This window comes from Saccostrea echinata, unplaced genomic scaffold (assembly GCF_033153115.1).
Source record: "Saccostrea echinata isolate AGI-Se365-2 ecotype Australia unplaced genomic scaffold, CSIRO_AGI_Sech_v1 ptg000029l, whole genome shotgun sequence".
In the NCBI taxonomy this organism is placed as follows: domain Eukaryota; kingdom Metazoa; phylum Mollusca; class Bivalvia; order Ostreida; family Ostreidae; genus Saccostrea; species Saccostrea echinata.
Window position 1 is genome coordinate 39,259,547 of NW_026889778.1, and position 21,920 is coordinate 39,281,466.

General features: G+C 32.2%; 1 protein-coding gene across 1 annotated transcript in view; it reads right to left on the reverse strand.

The window, feature by feature from the left end:
• Positions 1–355: 355 nt before the first annotated feature.
• Positions 356–21,920, reverse strand: part of LOC133194269 (NACHT domain- and WD repeat-containing protein 1-like) — a 30,174-nt gene continuing 8,609 nt past the window's right edge. The window contains 20 exon segments of the mRNA XM_061330259.1: positions 356–507; positions 620–752; positions 1,534–1,700; positions 1,950–2,111; positions 5,116–5,350; positions 5,631–5,752; positions 6,736–6,904; positions 7,003–7,123; positions 7,387–7,648; positions 8,261–8,482; positions 11,471–11,821; positions 12,182–12,359; positions 14,652–14,808; positions 16,796–17,009; positions 17,356–17,505; positions 17,656–17,808; positions 18,680–19,007; positions 20,417–20,635; positions 21,627–21,658; positions 21,661–21,728. Of these exon segments, the coding sequence (XP_061186243.1) occupies positions 356–507; positions 620–752; positions 1,534–1,700; positions 1,950–2,111; positions 5,116–5,350; positions 5,631–5,752; positions 6,736–6,904; positions 7,003–7,123; positions 7,387–7,648; positions 8,261–8,482; positions 11,471–11,821; positions 12,182–12,359; positions 14,652–14,808; positions 16,796–17,009; positions 17,356–17,505; positions 17,656–17,808; positions 18,680–19,007; positions 20,417–20,635; positions 21,627–21,658; positions 21,661–21,728 (3,595 nt within the window).

Sequence of the window (21,920 nt, forward strand, 5' to 3'; positions counted from 1 at the left end):
GATATTGTTTAATAATTCTGTTTCAAAAAGTTTATAAATTTCGGAAATTTATTATTAGCAAAGCACCGGGATCCAACTCTCATAGCTTAAGTGCACTGATCCTTTTACTGAGAATTTTCCATTATTCATAAACGTCTTTGTCGATGTCGTCGATCTTTAAAGAAAATTCCTGCATCAGTTATGACGTTTATCCTTCTTGCAATATTATAGTGCTTTTATAGAGTGCCCCCATGCAAAAAGTAAATTTAAGAGTTTTTTTCTACAATTATCAACGTTAATGTAATTTATTAGATAGTAACTATCATACAACATTATTATTAACATTATTACTACATGTACATTTTGTATGTATTGTTTAGTCATCTTTGGATTCATCATTATTATCATCATCGTCGTCTTCAATATCATCGTCGTCGACATCGTCAGGTTCTTCATCCTCTTGATCTGGGTCATCAGGAGATATTATTTTGTCATTTTCACCCAACACTTGTAATTTAAAGTCAGTATCTACAAACAGGTTTCAAATTGTAATATATGAGAAACAACATCAGAGAACATTATTTGCAAAATTCATATCTTAAAAAAATATTAATTAGTCAAACAAAATCAAATTTCAAACCATCGCTTTGGATCTTCAATTCCTGTTTCTCAAGTTCTTTTTTATCGAAATCATTCAGAGTGAAGTGCACAATATTGTTGTCCAATTCAGCAAGAAAGCTTCTCCCATCGCTTACAGGCGCCATTCGACGGAACTACATTTATATAAAAAAAAAGTTCTTTTTTTTCTTAACAAATTGTCAAAGTGATATGGTTGAATTTTGCTGAATTTCAAGTATTTTGTTGGCCATTTGTTGTTGATAAAGAACCTTCTAGATATTTATGAAAATACATTGTATTTACCGATATTTTAATGTCTGTACATTTCTTTTCTCTAAAGATATTTTGTAATTTCATTCTGTGTGACAAAATGCCAGACCCGAAATATTTGAAGATTTTAAGCTGAATTCAGATTTTTTGGCTCACAAAATTTTTAAGAATATTACTACCTTAAGAGAGAATTCACTCTTTTTTTTCCTTAGAAACACAAAGAATCCAATTCCCGTTTATATAATGGATTCTCTTTGTTGAAGAAATATATCCGATATATCCAGAACGTATATTTATTGTCGCCTATTTAATTAATTTAAGTATTATAAGTATCAAACTGTAGGTATTGTATCGATCTTGATTTTAAGAATACATCACATTCTATATGTGCTTAAACAAAGAATTGAACAATTTTTATTAAAAACATATTGGAACCTACATATTTTTCAAGGAGGGATGATGAAATTTGCTGTTATGTAGCATGTATTAACTGAAAATAGCATAATTCACAATTAAAAATGAAAATTCTATTATTTTACTAATGTTTAAACTTTTGCATAATTATTTTTACCATCAATCTAGCAGATATAATCGATTATTATAGTTCAAGAATACGTATCCCAAGCTTTTATTGCATAAACGAAGATTTGCTTTAAAAGAACGTACAAAGGCTTCAGGTCTGTAGCTTGCCAGACATTCCCAGCTGTTGATATCCCATATTCTCATCAGATTAGTTTCTTCCATGTCACAGTATGACATCATGTACGGTCCATAGGGGTTTCCATAAATGTCCACTATGTCTGTGTGCCCACTTAACTTCATATGAACAGTTCCTGAATAGAAATGGTTATTTAAAATGTGTCTCAAATGCCTTCAATGCAACGATAAGGGAAACATTTAAAAAACTAACTTTTGATTTATATAAAGACAATCTGTCTTTTTTTTTTAATGATCGATAAATGTCAATATTGATGATTCATGATAATCTCAGATTATCCATGATCAATGTTCATTCCAAATCTTAGATATGTTTTTTATAATACATGTACAGAAATGACAGTTTCTGTTCAGCTGTCACTTGCCTTGTGCCACATCCCACAGTCTTATCACACCGTCTTGGTATCCTACTGCTAAGAGTTCATCTTTGACGAACACCAAGTTATTCATGTCAAGACCATTCAAATCTTTACCCTGATCTGTGTATGCTTTGAATTCTTTCTCATCAAAGAGTATCGTGAATTCATCTGTAAAATATGGTTATATTGTATTTGTGTGTGTTTTGAATTCCAACATTTTAATCCGCCGCTTTCAAGAAAGCGTAAACGTTAAATCTTATTTCTCTGTCCGTTCGTTTCTCTGTCACAAAGAAATTAAATTTTGTCAAAACTTTTGAATGAGAGAAGATGGGGCTTTCACATTTCAATTCAGCATTATTATAGCTATGACGAACCTTCAAAATGCACTATTAGGGAGCGGATATTTGAAGAAAAAAAATCACGAAGTGAGACAAGACTTGACACGAAGGTTCCTTGTTGAGTGCCTAAATAGGAAATATCGTTGGCCATTCATGTTTCGGCCATTTTTAAAATGGCCGCTAAAATTTATCAAATGGTTTTAGTTTTTATATTATATATCAGGTATTTTCAAATGTTATTTGCCTTACTTTAAAAATATTTGAAATATTTAATCAGAATTCGGTCAATCATACGGTCAGAGACGTCACATATATGTGCAATGAGCGTGCGCTAAAGTACAGGTTACTGTCGTTTTGCAGTACTCAAAAGGTAATTGTTACCTTACTCAAACAAGTACACAGATTTGTATATTATTCTCAAAAAGAACAGCTCTTGAGAGAAATGCCGCTAATTAGGGGAAAAGATACCATGACGAGCGATATTTATTAATAGTCCTGCTGGACCTGTCGTACATGACTTAATGGAATTTGTTCCTTGTGGAACATAGGGCTGCTTTCCTCTATCCGATCCTCTTTTTAGCTGTTTTCCTTACCTCGTTCCAATTTGTTCACATTTAATCTTAAGTATTTTTTCATCCTTGTTCTACAGCTATTTCATGGACGACCTCTTTTTTGGTGACCCTGGGGATTCATTTTTTTTATTTTTTGAAATGTTATTATTGACATGTTTTTAGAGTGTGAACTATCCCTTGCCATGTTCTTCTTTTAAGCTGTTTCACTGCTGGATCTTGGTTGGTTTCATTATATTTTTGGTCCTAGGCCACCAAATTCTGCATATGTATCGTAGGTACTTGTTCATGGTATACGAAGGTTTTCTTCCATAGGCTCTTAGTAACATGTAATCTCTGGGTGTCTACACAATAGAAATGACTTGTATCACGATAGTTTTGAATATTCAAATTTTGGTGTTCTGTGATAATGATGTTGACTTCTATGCTGGCCGTAGCTTTACAAAAGCCTGCATTGCCTTTTCTGGCTTAAATATTTTCGTCAGTACCCCTGTTTTGACTTCTTTATTGACTTCCTCTTCATCTTTGTCTTCAACTGTTATAGTTCTTCCATTTCTGGCATGACCCTTCATTTTCTTGGCATAGATCTTAAGTTTTTGTTTCATCTGTTTGTCTCGTCTCTCATGTCTTACAGTAAAATGTAGAAGTGCAAGGTTGTCTGCAATATTTTGATTGTGTATAAATCTTCTAACAAAGGACCACTGAATTCCTCTTGCACTTGTATCAAAAGTGATGATTGCCATTATACTTATTGCTCTATAATATTACTAGTACTTAGTGATCGATATAAATCAGGCTTGTTCGCTTATCAATACTTTGCCTGTTGGCTTTTTTCTTCTATCCTAGATGAAACTGTTTAGAAACTTGCTTGCAACACATAGCAGTGCCTCTTTATTTCTGCAAAGATTATCATCTTTCTTCTGTGGTACATGTAGTTTCCATTCAGTAATTTCTTCCACTCACTAGGATTTGTCTGTATCCTATTCATTTTCCGTGGTCTTCTGTGATATTTACAAACTTAAATTTCCATTCTCAACACTCAATGCTCGGTCTTCTCTTTCGTCTTTTTTTTTCAGTTTTAACAATCTTTTGTACAATATACCAATGAGAAGATGGTGGTTTGAGTTTATGTCTTCGTTTTACACTTTTACAACTGTTGTCTGAGCATTTGAATCGAACTTATCATAATCTGGTTTTTCGAAAACCCATCTGGTGACTACCAATGTTGTTAATAGATATTTTGTGTGTTAACGTGGAGCTTTTGATTACAAAGTGTGTTTCGTTTCTCAAATTTTAGCCTGAAGTTCTCCAAACAAGTTGCTTTCATGTCCCCAGATGCGCCATGTCTTCCCATTATTTTCTCTCTACTTTCGTTGACCAATCTTGCATTCTTATCACGCATTCATATTTTGATATGCGCTTTGGAATTCCTTCCCACTATTGTAATGCATGTAATCACACTTTATTGATTAACAATTAGATGAAGAAACATTGCGGAATTGAATTCCGTTAAAGGTAAGCTATTTGCTTTTAGTTTAAAGCAAACTGATTAAGATATCATGTACAAATTTAAAGCATAGTTTTGCCACAATACATCACAAACGCCCCAAAGATGGTTAACATAACAGTAAGTCGATCGTATATGAGGCCAAGTAATATAGAAATGTCACCATTTTATTCAACGGCAGCCATCTTGAAAATGGGGGAAATTACGATGATCAACGATGATTTGGAAACAGTATTATCTGATTTACATTGAAACCCAATTTTATGCTTGTATCCACAAGTATTTTGGTGAAACTATGCTAGCTGCTACAGTATATAATGTTTAAACTCATAAATAAAAAAAATTAATAAACTTTTCAATGAGAGAGAAAAGAGCTTTTATTTTTTTTTCACATATGCATAACCTTTCCGAATGTTCTAAAATGTTTAACTACATGACCAAGACCTGGAAGGTTGACCTTCAAATTTTTTTGATTTTGGTCTTTTGCACTTAAACATCTTAGTTAAAAAATACATAATTTTTTAGCATAAATACCCGACATGGGTTACAATACGCCATAGATCATTGCACTCTTACTAATTAATAAGATCCCAGTTCTCTAAATTTCCTTGTTATTTCAATTTTAAACATGCTGATTTTAAGTTTTTAGCAGGCAAAAAATATTGCAAGCAAAATTTAGAAAAAAGATATCATTCCTTTTACTTATAAATTATTATAGATAAAAGAAAATAATTGTTGGAGGAAACTTTTGAATTTACCATCTTCTTTTTTCCAGACAAATGGTGTAGTAAGCATCTCTTTTCTTTTATACTGCAGTGATCCAATGACGTAGTTTCCGCGACTAGAAACTGCAACATCTAGACCAGTTTCACTAGCGTGCGGTCCAAGGTCTTGTTTGGTTATTGTTTTTATCACCTTTTTCTTTTCTGCATCACAAATAAGAAATCTCTCATCTTCTGTTACACAAGTTATGATATGATCATCTCGGGAAGTCTGAAAAATTCAAACACAGTCCACTATATTACTTATTTTGTAATTTTTTTATCATGCTTGTTAAGTCCTAGGTACAATAAGATGGTCATTATATATATATATATATATATATATATATATATATATATATATATATATATATATATATATATATATATATATATATATTTAAAATGATTTTTCACTTGACTCTGCTGAGATTATTATAAAGAATGGTTTATCATAAAATACAACACAAGGTAGGAAAATTAAAATTAAACCAGATTAAGGATTTTTATACCTCTATAATATCAATAAGGCATGGGTTTTCTTCAGTTGAACAAGGGATGATTTTTGTAACTTTTCCAGATTTTACATCATAGCATTTCAAATTTTTCCTTCCTCGAGTTTGTACTACGAGTTCTAAAAAAACAAAAAGTCATGGTAATTCTTCTGAAATAAAGCAAACATTCTGAATGACACGGTGAAAGCGGACATCTATGGAAGTAAATTCCTACGTTTTTTCTAATATTTTCTTTCTTCAGTTTTGTATTTTGTTATTCAGGAAATTCAATATTTTACTTAAATTTTCATAGTGAATGGAGACTTTCAAACCAGATTTACGATATTATCCCAGAGCTTGTCGTATCCATGTTTATACTCGACTAAGCATATCTACATTCAAATAGTCAATATCGATCAGTTCACGATAACTAATTCAGATCTATACATCCCCAATATAGTGCTATAAAATAAAATGTTTCCGGTTCTGTTTATCGTAGATTATAGTACAACCAAATTAAAGCATTTTTCGTTTGCAAGCAAAGAAATTTAAGAAAATTAATGTTTTTAAGCCATCATAAAATACCATACACGATTTATGTATTATATAGCAGTTGATAAATATGTTTCCTCATTCATGTATATGCAAAACTAATATTTATACTTAAGCGGAAGGTTTATTAAACAAAATTCACAAAAACTTATTTAGCAAAATGTTTATATCGTTCACATCAATTAAATGTCAAAAATACAATTTATTTATAAATGTATAATGGACTTTTGAGCTTGAATACTGTTCGTTATCTCCATATATTTCATTTATAACTCTGTTTCCTCTCATATACTGTACCGTTACTGGTTTACTTTCAGTTAGGTGTATTATACTCATATAATACTTATTATAATTAGTGTTATACTCATGTGTGCTCATATATTAAATGGTGGAAATTAAAACTGATAAGACTCATTCTATAACTGAAATATCAGAATACCTCTTGTATAAGTAACAAAACAGGTATGAGAAAATTCAAAAGAAACTGAGTAGTGATTGAGGACTTTTGGCCAAACAAACAAGAGTGAATATAAATCATTTTAAAGTATACATATGTACACGTTTTCCTTACCTTTGCCACCATTAAAAAGGCGCAAGTCCATAATCCCTGCAGGAATTACTCCTTCAAATGCAGTAGAAACTGATTCTAGGTCAAGGGAAATCTTTATGATCTTATGATTTGAGTTGACCAGCAAGAGAGTACTGTCATCCAGCAGAATCATTTCTCTAATTGAGCAGTCCTGAGAGACAGTATAAAATAATTGAGCAATACATCCGGGGACTTTTACACTTAGTAAGTACAAGCATGCGCACAAAAAATAGCTACCATGCTACTTACCAGGGTAAAAGATTTTACGACCTTGTGTTTTTGAATGTCATAAATTTCCAGAAGGCTTGGTCCATCCTTAATATTGCGATGTACGACTGTGTAGCGCGTATTCTTCATTGGAATAATATGGCTGAAAAAAGTGTTTTACAAATTAAAGAAATATAAAAGGTACTTTGCAAATCTTTTATATATGTATGAGAACGTTCTACTTACACTTTTTTCATGAAATTACTAGAATAAACCATAATAAACTTCATTAATTGAAGTTTTGTCTCTAAAGTGGTGGTAATGTAAACGTACAATATATTGATATTTCGAGGCTAACTGAATCTTAAAAACATTGAATCCATTATTTACATAGCCAAACATTTAAAAAGAACATTTCAACAATACTTAAGCTTATTTGCTTGTTCTGGGAGTTTGATCTGCACGTCCTTCTTCTCTAAATCCCATACTCTGATTATGTTATCGGCCGTCATGGTGACAAATATCTTCATATCACATGTCTTCACGTCCTCTAGAGAAACTGTATGATGGAAATGCGATGATACATCACTTCCCGATTTGTCTGATATAAGCACGAATGAATTGTCACAGGTCAGAATGGTGTCATCATGCCAGTACATGGAATTCAATAAACCATAATCTTCGAACGCTGTAAAACATAGATAGACAGTGAACATTTTAAGCTGCTATACTGCTATTCATTTTTTTTTTCAATTTTGATAGAGCATCGATGTCACATCATTTATAAAATTTGTCTTAACACTACAATTAGAGGGCACTTTGTAACTCGATATTAACATGTATATATGATATCTACTGCATTAACATGTTTTATGTTCTTCTCCAAACACTTCATCAGTATAAGGTCTCAAAAAATACTACTGGTGACATTTTCATTTTGGTACAGAAATAATAAATAAGTAAATGCACATTACTACAAAACATTATATTCCTTTATTCCTTTAATTCATACCTTCATTTTTTTTCAGAATCACAGAACCAGTTTTAAATCTAAAAATTCATGAGTTGAAAACAAGTTCTTTCAAATCATGGACTGCACATGTGCCTCTTTTCCAAGCGAGATAATCATGAAATAGTATAAATTGGTAAGTCCATTGGGTATGACCTTTGTGTAATTTTTTTTCTTTAATTTTTTGTGGAAACTATGAGTATATAAAACAAGAAGGTTGAAATGCCCAATTATAACATCCTACTAATAAAAATACTATGTCCCCTTTTGCATTAATATAACACACCTTACCTTTACTTGTACGCAAAAGTTGAAGTGTGGAAATTTCGAAAATTGCCAATTCATTTATTCCTCTTCCGGTCACAATCTGGGTCTCATCAGAAGATATGGCCATTGTATTTATGTCTTTATCCTCCCCCATGTCGACAGCAGGGGAGAAGGAATCATCTTTAATGTTATAAACACTTAGTTTTTCCATCAGATTGCTGGTAAAAGCCAAATAATTTTCTGATCCTGAAGGAAGAAAAGCATTCTATAATAGTAAAATCAACTTTCAATTAATTTCCGTGATTACATTTACATTTAGGAATATATCTAGTAATAAACATGTAGTTTTGATCCATTGTTGAGGTCCTCATTTAAAAAGGTATGGTTTTAACAAATCTAATGTTAATTATTTTATTGATTGATAATGACTTTATAAATTTTAGATCTGGTGTTCATGAAAAAAGTCTATTTTATCTGTGTTAATCTTTTTATCCCTAGTATAGCAACAATCAGATTCCAGATGCTATCACTCACACAAAACTGTACCTACATAATATAAAAATGATTGAAATGAAATTGATAATCGAAGCTGACTTTTTTGTCTACATACCAACCTTATGCCACCCTGTCGGTTGGGGGAGGGGAGGGGCAGTTAAATGACTCAGATTTTGATTTTAACATGAAAGCATTAAATGGGATTTCAGTATGTGATGTGTTCACCTTTTAATACGTCTGTAGCAACCGCTAAATGATAAAACGTCACTTAATGATAAAAATATCATAGGTTTCTCCAGGTCGTTGAAATTCAGTCGGGTCCCTCCCAATTCCCTCTCCAAAGGCCAAGGTATGGTAACAACAGAATTTAGCCCCTTATTTGATATAAAAATGGAAACAGTTAAAATTGAGATAGTAGCAGTAAAGAATTTTAAATTTTGCTTGTTTCAAAACCAGTGCTTATTTTGATTCAAAGCGTACATGGGGATCCAAAAGATAAAAAGGCAAGTTTGTGCTATGTATTTTCTTTAACAAATTGCTGTAAAATTGATGAAAATTTACGTAAGAAGGAGAAAATTTGGACATTGTAATATTTTGTGATTTTCTTGTGACCTTTAGGAATCCCATAACCTAGAATTAATTCTCATTTTGTATCATTGTCATTTTGGTTTGACAACATGTTTTTAAAAATGAACTGTTGCATCATTCTTAGAGACATCTTAAACCAGGTGCCAAAACTGGTCCTACCATACCTTGTCCTTTGACATCGAATGATGACCAGAACAAATTTAGGCTCAATGAAAGCTTCTAATCCGATTTATTGTGAATTCCGCTCCTTATTTAATTTTTGTTTTACTGCGGTTTTTTTATTTTCTTTACACTGTGTATTCAAACAGCTTGTCTATTCCGACACAAATTTTGTCTCCCAGTGCATATCAGGTTGGACAGGTTTCATTATACTATTGTTAGATGGATGGAAGGCAAGGTTGATATGTGTTTCTCTTAAAGATAAGCAACAATTTTTAATTTTTAATCATTAAAGGGTGCAAATGCTACGCTTAATGATACATTACATGTAGTTTGTATCATTAGCTTTCGATCATGTAGATATTTTGCTTGTTTCATTAAGCGTTTGAGCTGTTCTGTATTTGTGACGCTTCTTGATATAAATCTATCATCAAGCGTCGATTTAGCACTAGCAGTTGAGAATGTTAACTATGAATGCAACAATTCATGGCATTAAGTGTTGCAATTGCAACGCTTAATGATATTTATATCATTAAGCGGCGTTTTATCATTAACGGTTGCTACATACGTCCCAAAACAAGTTAATTGCATTATTTCTGATATTTTTTCCCTGGCATATCAGATCATTTTAGATGAACACCAGACCTAAAATTGATTAAACTTAACGTTTTGGAAATTGTATGTGTGTAGAAATCGTCATCAAAATTTATATTGAAGCATTTTAATAAGTGTAGCTGAAAGTTTATAATAATCTTAGCCTACAGCGACTAGGAATGAAGAGACAAAGGGATTCCATGTGTCATGAAATAAAAAAATAAATAACTGTTTTTTCTTTTACTTCAGATATAAATTGATAAATTCTCAGTCAAATATTTTCGTGCAGTTCACATTTAAGGTCTGCTCATTTTATTGTCCTTTTGGGCAGCGCAAGAATTTTTAATCCGCTACTCTCCTCTCCATCCATTGGCATGCACATGCAGATGCTATTAATTCTCACGGAATCGTAATAAATATCAATGAGTGAAACAACAATATTACAATGTATGCTAATGAAAATACAATTCTTGTTTCGGGAGATAGTATTGTTGAAATCTTATATTAAATAATGTTTTCTTTACTTTGAAAAAAATAAAAAGATATATATTTACGTATAGTAACTTATAAGTATAGGGAAGACGATAGTTTTTACATAAATGAAGGGAAAAAATATCTAGGTATTATTAAATTCTTCAAAAATGCCCTGATCAATAGAATCGATAACCCCTAAAATATCTTTTCTTTAAGGATATCCGATCCTCAGCCAGAAAGGACAACTCTTTAATTTATTATTTAATACAAAATGTTTCAAAATGAAGCTTAAATATGAAATCTTTTCGTGCAACAATTTTCATTATATGCTCCTCAATGTGATTCAAGGTTCTTTGAAGTTTTAGAAACAGTCTTTTAAAACGTTGATTTTTTTTTACCCCATATAGGTATGTTAAAAACACAGATTGAAGAAATCGACTTTTCCTTTATTTTAGACTTAGATACCAATTATTATTAGCATGATATGAAATCAGAAATGATATATGGTGTTTTGCAATGATAGGAAACACTTTAAAAACTATGCATTATAAAATAATTGAAGTACACAGAAGAAAACTTATTAATAAGTACTGTATTAATATAAAAATCGTGCAATTTTCTTCAAATGCCTGGATACCTATAGTTTTTTTTTTATCCTAAAACGTTTTGATGATCAATTTCCAATTAGAAAATGCATAGTAGGTGTCTTTATTCGCATTTCCTGAATTTTTTTTTTTTTTTTTTTTTTTGATTTTTCCTATATAGTATGATTGACTTTAATGATGGAGTTTGAGCAATGAGCGATTGGGTAAACTCACATTACTTGGAGAATTCAGAGACATTTTTTGAGAGCACTTTCAATTATTCAATGGCTGACTTTCAGAACCTGAGGATCGGACTACCTTAACTCTAAAAAAATTCTACCTCGGAGATGTTCCATCAGATGACCTTCAATTTTAGATGGTATTGTTCTACGTCTAATTTCCTCCCCAGTCATAACGTCCCATAGGATAAGCTCGTTTGTGTCAATGGCAGCAATGGTATTTTTATTTTTTCCCACAAAAGTTACTCCTACGTTGTCTTTTATGTCAAGCGTGTACTTTAATTCCCAATGGGAGCTGCAGGATATAATCGCTTTTTTATACGTCTGCACAATAATTTGACCATCTGCTGCAAAAGCTGCACTGTATAAATCCTGCTTCATTGTTGACCTTGACTTTATTTCTTTTCCTGTGTGGACGTCCCAAGTTTTCAAGATATTGTCAGATGAACTCCCTGAAAATGGGTATTCCTAAGTATATTCTCTCAATTTGTGATTGAGGAATTGATGTTGTAACAAAATCTTACATAAATTGGTCCTTTTTACTGTATATTGGTATTATCATGTGGTTTTACTTTATAAACTTATTCATTATTTCTTCAGTAGTTATATATCCAAACTGAACAACACTAAATTAAATAAATGTAATATAAAATATCATTAATTACTTTCTCTTGTTTTGATAAAACAAACTTAATAGTTAAAAATCCTAAAAGAAACGACATTCAATAAAAAGATTTTTTCCATCGATTACCTTTTCAAAATGTCAAGTATTATATATTTTATTGCCCTCAGGAGTAGAAGAAAATCGTTACCACTAAGTGCTACAAGTTGTCCTGATGGATACAAATGTAGATCCAGGCTGGTCACTGCTGATGTATGTCCAGTAAGTGTTCTGACCAATTGACCCCCGGGCTTCTTGAGGAGAGAATGCGAGCACACAATGTAAGGGTATCTGCTTTGCTGGCATAGCGCTAGTAAGTCTTTATGGCACTATTAAATAAGAACCATAGTTTATTTTCTTATCATATCTATCAACAACCCTAAAACTGTTCTACGAGGAAGGTTTTATTAAAATTGCAGGTTTACTGGTTTGTATCCAAATTCCGTGGAGAAGGTTTTAAACAATTGTTCAAATAAACGGGAGCGAGAAATATAAAATAACGGCTGCCTAAATAGAATGATCGTCACATGAGAGCGATACCACCTCGTATATTATATCAGATGAAATAAGCGGGTCTATTGGGTTTCATGATGCAGAATTTAAGGAAGGATGGGATTTACTATAATTATAATGGTTTATATTGATCTTGTTAGCAAATAGAACCTATCATTGGGTCGTATTTTGGTTGACGCGTTTCATACCAATTGTTAAGCCTATGTTTTTATACATAATTTGACTACGGGATATTCTGTCTACCTCTGTCTGTCTACCTCTATAAAATTGTGCTTACGGCGGCTGTGACCGGTCAAAAGGGAATGCTTACTCATCCTAGGCATCTGATCCCATCCTGGAATTTGCGGGGTCCATGTTTTATGCCCTGTTTACGGATTTGTATTGTTTGTTTATTTTTTGAGATCGATCAGTGTTCGTTACCTTCTCCTTTTTCATATCCATAATCCATATTCTATGAAATGATTGAATTAATTTCTTTTATCTCTATTAAAAAAAAGTAAACAAACCAGCAAAAGTTTTGCTCTACAATTTATATTCCGATAAATATTGATAAAATGAGAATTGCAAGGTCTTTGCTGCACGATCAAGCACGATTAAAACCGCATACGACTGAACCCGATTCTCGCCAGATTTCTCACGTTACACGAACGATCACTCACGTTACGTGGACGATTCTACAGGATCGGTGTCAACAATAACATTGCGGCCACTGAACCCTGAAGTCCTTCCTCTCTAGCGGATTAAAATCTAAGTCCTCAAATACAATATTTCATTCTAAATAGATTGAAATTGTAAAAAAAAAAAAAAAAAAAAAAAAAAAAAAAAAAAAAAGCTGTGTTTTTAAGTATTTTACATGTATATACTTTTTTTTCTATCAGTGCCTAAGCAATACAAAGAATTATTGATATTTTTGAACATGGACTGAACTGTCTTCTCTTCTCATTAAACCAAAACACGATGAACACCATTTTTAAATAATTAAACAGATTATTCATTTTTAATTTCTATTCAACAGAATTACTTATACTAGGAATTAATTATACTAACTATAGCAAAAAGTATGATCTCCTGTTTTGGAAGTTATAAAGCGGATTTTAAAAGCACTGGCACCAAAAATTTGTTGAAAAGTATTGTGAAAACAAGATGTGTTTGTGAAACACTAATGCCCCCGTATGACAGCTTATGGCGAAAGTTAAAGTTTCTCAAATGCAAGTCAAAATCCAGGCCAAAAGATAAAAACTGTTAAATTTGAAAGCCCTACCTGCAACTGTTCAAAAGTTATGGCGAAGGTTAAAGTTTTTTAAATGTAAGTGAAACATCAAGGTCAAGGTCAAAGTTGTTGGTATCCAAAGGAAGGTCTTGTCACAAGGATTACATATGTGAAGTATGAAAGCACTAGCTCTTACCGTTCAAAAGTTATGGCCAGGGTTAAAGTTTTTCAAAAGTAGGTCAAACTCCTAGGTCAAGGTCAAAGGGTCAAAGAAGTTGATATCCAAAGGAAGGTCTTGTCACAAGGAATACACATGCGAGATTTGAAACCCCAGGCACCAACTGTTCAGAAGTTATGGCCAAGGTTAAAGTCTCATAAAATTTTGCAAAAGTAGGTCAAACGCCAAGGTCAAGGTCAAAAGGTCAAATATGATGGTACCCAAAGAAAGGTCTTGTCACAAGGAATACACATGTGAAATATGAAAGTCATAGCTCCAACCAATAAAAAGTTATGGGCAAGGTTAAAGTTGACAACAGACAGACAGACAAACAGATAAACAGACAAACAGACAGACAGGACAAAAACAATATACCCCCGGGATCTTTCGATCCGGACGCATAAAAATACAGACGAACAGTAAGAGAGGCAGATAGACGACATCAGCACTTACCAAATAATCAGTACGAATAAAACTTAATTTTATTTTACGACATACTATCAAAGCCTTTGCTTTCTTAAATCTCTATTTAAATAATTTTAAACTGGAACATTCGTATTTTAAATGTTTCAAGCAGAAGAATATTCATTAAGAGCAGTCAGGTTCATCACGCTAAACAATAGAAAGAGGGAATGAAATAACTGTATCTTGTGTAAACTTTTCGAAAGGTACATAACAAACCTCCGAGTTTTCAAGTCGGTCCAACAGATGTGATGGAAGCTGTCGGGGATCATGTGATAAAGCAGCAGACGACAAATTGATTGCCTGAGATAGCATTTCCAAATCTTTCTCAAATGGGAACAGGACACAAGCCAATGCAAAGTCGTCAAGTAAGTCTCTGTGTAAACATAACTTTGAAATCACACCTTATTGCCTCAGAGTAACCAAAAATACTTATATGAGTCTTTTGACATCACTCTGTAACTCATTAAATCGAGTAAATAAAATAAAGCTCTGAACAAATTACGATATACATATAAAACGGAATCAGATATACCTATCATGCTAGTTTTGAAATGTTTATAAGATGTTATGTTTTTACTCTATCACATCAAATTAATGTTAAATCTTTGTGTAATTTTAAGTCAGTACTATATAAGTATAAATCTATCAGAAATATCATATCTTGAATCATATCTAATAATTTCAGTTTAACTGAGATCACTAGATTTGATATATTTATATCATATCCTACAACTTCAGTATACTCATGAGTATTGATACATGTATCTTGCCCAATAACCTCACTATAATAGAAAACTAGTATTATTCTATGATATCATGTACTATTATTCAACTCAGTAAAACCAAGATTAAACACTAACTGTATAAGTATATAAACAGGCAAAAGAGTTTATAACGTTTAACCAAAGCTTCCATTTTCGTAGTAATAAATTCCATCAATGAAAATGTGTTCAGCATTTAACAGGCTTAATATTGATAAACTTTGTTCAGAGGCCATTCATATCTTATTATTTTTATACAAACTTCTTAGAAGCATTTGATAGAATTGTTAAGAAATCCTTATAATTCAAGATTTTCATGTTTGATCGAGATTTTTTATTAATTAAGCCTTGCATTAATCACGTAAAAGTAATAAATTAGTTATTGCCATTAATTACAAAAACAACTTAAATATTAAAAGCGTCGCATCCCTAATTTTGAGATTTTTTTCCTTTCTTTATTTATTTTTTTTTGGGGGGGGGGGGGGTTCTTGTTTGTTTACGTTTTTGGTTTTGTTTAGTATTTCCTCTGTCCCCCTTATTGAAGATCGCCTTGTTTATTGCTATGTTTATATAATGTTAGTCATTTTTTCTTTTATTAAGTTGTTTGTTTATGCTTACATCTCTCATTTTTAGCTTTGTTTCTGACTTTCTGTTTTAAAGTATGTCTCCACTGCCTCTGGTTATATTAAGGATTTTTTCAGAAATATAATTTTGGATATCTACTTATATCAAATGTGGAAAGAAAAGTGGGGGTCAGTGTGTATATTACTGAGCAATGCTCCAGTAAACTTGAATTTTTTGCACTTTTAATCACTTTAACCTCTGTCAAATTTTATCGGATGTAATCATGGCAATCTTATTTTATGTAAAATAGTTTATTTACAATAGATTATTGAAAAAAAATTGCCAATTAATGTCTGTATTTATTGTGTGACCTTTTTGCACTAACGAGATATATAATTTTGAGGTATTAAAAAATCTAAGCATGAAATAAAACACCATTTTCTATCAAGCTTTTTATGAATTTAGTTTAGATTAAATTAATTTAATCTAAAGTATTGGATAATTTAAAAAAAATAAAATAAAAAGCTGAAGCCAATGATGTAAATTTTGAAATAAAGGTTAATTTCAGCAAATTTCAGGCTAAAAAGCGAGATTAATTTTACCTTGACTATTTCAATATATCTGCAATTTTTGGCAAAGTGTGTTGAAAAAAACGTACGAAATTAGTTATAAAAACTATTATTCAACATTCCTAGCACATAATAACATGAAAATATATTAAATAAAACAAAGCTGTAGATTTAAAACATTTTTTTGAATATCTTTTAACCAGAAGAAATAGTCCCTTATTAACCTTATCTCTAGGCGATATTGTTAGCATTTTTTTTTTCACTAAACATCGTGCAATTTGCATTGTTTAACAGAAATATATATTATTGAAATGCGATTGTAATTGATATTTTTTATATTAGAGATTCTTACAACACTTTTCTCAAATAATCTAACGAGTGCTATACCTTGATCCCTTCATTTATTTATTGTTTTTGTCTTTTAAATACTGTAAATATAGTTTATTTTAGTTCACTTTGATCTTACTCAGTTGGAAGGCTTAGCAGTTTGTGAATAAGGAAGTCGAAGTTTAGAAGACAATGTTTCTTCAGATCTTTCAGGTTCTTTGATTTTGCTAGATGATAAGGAAGGTTTTTCATTTTTCTCTCGTTGATTTGATTCCCAAGTTGTATGGGCTGACTTGCAACATATCGAATTTCCTCTGCTTTTCCATTTCTATCATTAAATGGTTTGGGAGTGTCTGAAAAAGGAAATCTTGTGATTTCCAAAACTTTTCAAACTCTATATTTTTCAGCAAAGAAATATTCACACTTAAACCTTACAGACAATTAAAGAGAAACATTACAACATGAAAAGCACAGAGTCCATTATCTTTTCACCTTCGTTGTGTGGAAAACATTTTTTCTTTTCATAATAAATATTTTATTAGCATTAAAGATTATCAAACTTGGGTATTCCCAATCTAATTAAAATTAGATCTTCCATTCGCTCCCCGATTTTTTTTATTCCTCGCGACATATAAAAGATCGGGGAGCGAATGGGAGATCTAATTTTAATTAGATTAGGGTATTCCTATCATTACTTACTTCCAGCCCATCTTCCTAAGAAATAATCCGCTAGACCAGTGTGAAGCTGAAGCCTTGTTGATTCATCTTTGGTGTATCGATTTTCTGCTGCCTCCCAGAACTGACGGTGGTACCAACTTAAAATCTGGATTCCTGAATCTCCTCGATTCACTACAAAATCATTATAGAATTTAACTATGCTTTGGTTTTTAATAAATAGATAAAATGGGAAAACTGCAAAAAGAGCAAAGAAATTAAAGAAAAAATGTTAAAATTATTGTCATTTATTGATATATGGAGAGTAGTTTCTCTTTAACATACCAAGATACCGACGTAGATCATAGCGTAGGCGTACTATCAAGAGTGGCGGAAGCCTTCTGATTGGTGGAGTCCAAAATTGATACACGTCATTTAACACGTCATCATCACAGGATAAGATGTCTTCCAATTCAAATTCTGACAAACCGTGCTTTGCTTAGAAGAGAAAATGAATTCTTAAGTAAGAATTTCTGCTGATAAATTATAATGGTTTTCGAAGGAATAATTTTTGGAGACCAGGTCCTCCAACAATCTGTCGGAATTCCTAAGGGCACTATTTCTACCCTTTATTAGCAGACCTGTTTTCGTACTCTTATGAAGGAGAATTTATCAGGAAAAAAGAAGTCTCTTGCTGTGGCCTTCAATTGGACATTTAGATATATCGACGATGTTTTATCAATTAACAGTACTCAGTTTGGTTTCTATTCAATTTGATTAGATTGGTACTATTGAACTCGAGAAAAGTCACCACAATCTCTGTCAAATCTACATCATATTTTAATATTTTACAAGAGAAAGACATTGATCGCAAATCAACAGCTACACTTTATGATAAACGTTATGATTTAAACTTTTTTTCTAGTCAACTTTCCTTATTTAAGTAGCAATATACCATTATCACCTGCATATGGAGATTATATCTTCCTGTTGATCTGATACGCATTTTCTAAATACGAACAATTTCTAAAACGAGGCAGATTATTGACAAATAAGTTGATGATAGATTGAACCATCTTTCTTAAAATGAACTTTTTGCATATTTTATGGTCCATAAAATTACTTCAGTTTTGTTTGTAAATAAAATCTTTCATAGGTCGATTGCTGACTGAAGTCTTTTCTGAAAATTGTTAGGCCAGTATTTTCATCCTGTATTGCCTACGGATTTTTTTTTTGTTTAACGATCCTGACAAGAGACACAAGGAATAATTCTTCTTCGTTACCATCACATTTAATTCTCAAACTGAGCCTGTGAAGTCTATCAATAATTTTAGAAATATTGCTTTTGAAGTATTACATGTAAGCATACCTGCCGTGATGTATCCAAGAGCCCTAGAAACAAATATACGACCATGTTTTGTTTCCATTTTTTGAAATAACTGATCTATGCTTCCTCGAATAGTGTCCTGCAGACGGCACTCTTCAATAGGTCTAAATGATGTCCATTCAATTGCCTCCCGGAATGAAAGTTTGATGAACAGAGGGAGCGGACACTTCTCAAACATTTCTAAAACATACGTGCGTTGTGCATCAGTAAGAGTTCGGTTACTTGTCTGAAAAAAATGGTCCAGGATATCTTCCCGGTCTGATGATGTCAGCAAGGGGACGCGAAGAAAATTTTCCTCTGCAGTAAATGTCTGAAAAGATATGATCTCAAAATCATTCTACTCTTTTTGCTGCCCATATATATTTGGTCATATATTGATTATGCAGTGGCAATAAAATTGCGGAAAAATTCGAAGCAAGATTGTTGAAGAAGCTTCAAATATATACCTATTCCAAACTTGTCCAAAATATTCTTACAGGGTTACCTTTTTAATGGTTTTGAACTAAACAGAATCTAAACAAGGACACTTTTAATTTTTGAGTCTGTCTAAGGACTACATACCATAAACGCGTATGTTCTATGTCGTGTCTGTTCACTCTTGACGGTAGTCTCTACTCTATTTTAGAAATTTTTACCTTAAGTAGGGTTGAAATTTCTCAAGTGTGCATTTATACATTTTTTTTAAATTAATAATTTTCTTAGATCATTTCAGTTACATTAAAAATCAACTGAAAAGTTTGAGTTTTATTTTTAAGGCATTTGTTTTGACTATATACAACTTAAGTATCGACACAAGAGGTCTATGAATAAGCTCTGCGGTGATTATTTGTAAGGACATGAATTACTGCGTAGCCAGAAATTATTTTCACTAGATCTAATTAAAAAATATCATAGCTTGTAAGTTGCATTTCATGTCAATACACAAAGACACGTAAAAATAATAAAACAAGTAGCTCTATTTTATTTTCCAGTTGTTCCCAAGAAATACCAGTATGTCCCAAAGTTCTGAGAAATATTAGTAATTTCCGGCTTTTTGCTCAGCTTGTTGATAAAACAGTCAACCCTTCTTATCTCAAAATCTCTGAGGCTGATAAAAGACTTTAATATATCAGAATATTTGAGAATGAGACTAAAATATATACAGAAAAAGTTATGGAAATTTCAAATTCCTTAGACATAACTCTTTTATTTACCGGTACTAATCTTCTTCTTTTTGATCTCGGCCGCGACTGACCTAAGTCGATAAAAAAAAGGTTGCAACTGTTACTTCGCCATGCACTCGGCACTTCGAAGTGAAATTTGCTGGTCCTTCGGATGAGACCTTAAAAACCGAGACCCCGTTTCACGACAAGCGTTGGCACGATAAAGATCCCTCACTGCTCAATGGCCCTGAGTGCCGAGTAAAGCTCAAAATTTGAAGCCCTTCACCGGTATATGGTCACGTCTCTATATGAGTGAAAAATTCTCGAATGGGACGTAAAACAACATACAATCAATCAATCTTCTTTTTGCATTGTACATTTGTTGGTTGTACATCACGTGTTTACATGTGTATGTATATGTCATTCTGTTTGTGTTGAAGAGGACAATCTAAATTGGTATAACTTGTGTCCAATCTCATTGATTATGTTTCAATAAAATATGTTTAAATAAAATCAAATAAACTATTTTACTGGATATTTAAACTATAGAATTTTCACAATTTAATTATTATTTCACCTTTATGTCTGGGAAGACTCCAAACTCTGGTTGATCGAGGGTGGAGATAATAATCTTTGTATCTTTTATCAGATTCTTCGGAATCCAGGAACTGACCACTCGTCCATTATGAGCTGATTCAAGCTGGTCGATGGAGTCGATGAAGAGGATGACCTTTTTCTTTTTTAAAATGAAGAAATGCAAACAAGTCCGAAACTGCTTGATGAGAACTTGTAAATCCTTTGAAAAAAAAGAAAATTTCGATTCAGAATAAACTGTTGCTCCTATAATATGTCAAAATTGACAGAATTAAAAGGCATGCAAAGAAATTTAACTTTGAATTTATAGATAAGTCTACTTGTTTAAAAAGACATTCAAATGAAATGTCTTGAATTCTTTAGATTTAACAGGTTTTAATGCTTCAGTATTCTTGTAATTTAGTGCAAAAAATATTCCAAAAGTGAATGAAATCATTGTATTTTGCAAAACCCATCTGCTATAGATATTTTAGACCCATTTTGAATTATCAAACAGATATGACTGTTCACGGTAGCTCAGTCGGTAGAGCGCTCGCTCTGTGATCGGGAGGTCGTCAGTTCGAATCTGGACCGCGACTGACGTAAGTCGATAAAAAATGGGTAGCAACTGTTACTTCGCCATGCACTCGGCACTTTGAAGTGAAAGCGGGTCCTTCGGATGAGACCTTAAAAACCGAGGCCCCGTTTCACAACAGGCGTTGGCACGATAAAGATCCCTCACTGCTCAATGGTCCTGAGTGCCGAGTAAAGCTCAAAATTTGAAGCCCTATTTTTTGACTTTATAGTGCAATTTTTGGCCACGAAAACTTTTCCTCAAAAAGCACAATTTAGATTTGCCTCAGCTAAAATTTAGTCAAGATGTTTTTCTGTTGGAAGAATTTGACACTTCTTGAAAAATGACTTTGCCTAAGAGCGCATGGTGAGCTCAATTAAAGGACATTCCAGTACCTGCCTCAGGTAAAATTCATTGGTCCTCTGGTAAGAGGAATACTCTTACTGGGATTAAAAACTGTATTAATCCCTTCAAAATTATCAGAAGAGGATTCTTGACTTTTTCTGCACCGTTAGTTGTTGAAATGTCAGTTATTATGTATATAAGTGAAATGAAGAATGATGAGCTTTAAAACTTTTTTATCTTACCCATTTAGTTTAGCTACAAATGAGAAAAAAAATTATCGTGATATGTAGTGTACCTGGGACTTAACTTCCGGTAATTTGAAGTATGGTGAATCTGGGATATCATGGATTGAAGAAGAGTTAGGAGATTGGAGCTCTCCTGTGTCGATCCTAGAAATCTGTATAATAATAATATGATCAATTAAATAAAAAAAGAAAGCCACACCTCCTATTTGAATGTGAAGTTTTCCAAAACATTTAACAACAGACGAGTTACTTGGTAACAACAAAGGGAAAAATTGCGAAAGTTTTTACAAAAAACTCCATTTTGAGGAAGATTGTGACCTTAGATAAAGAAGAATGGATTGAAT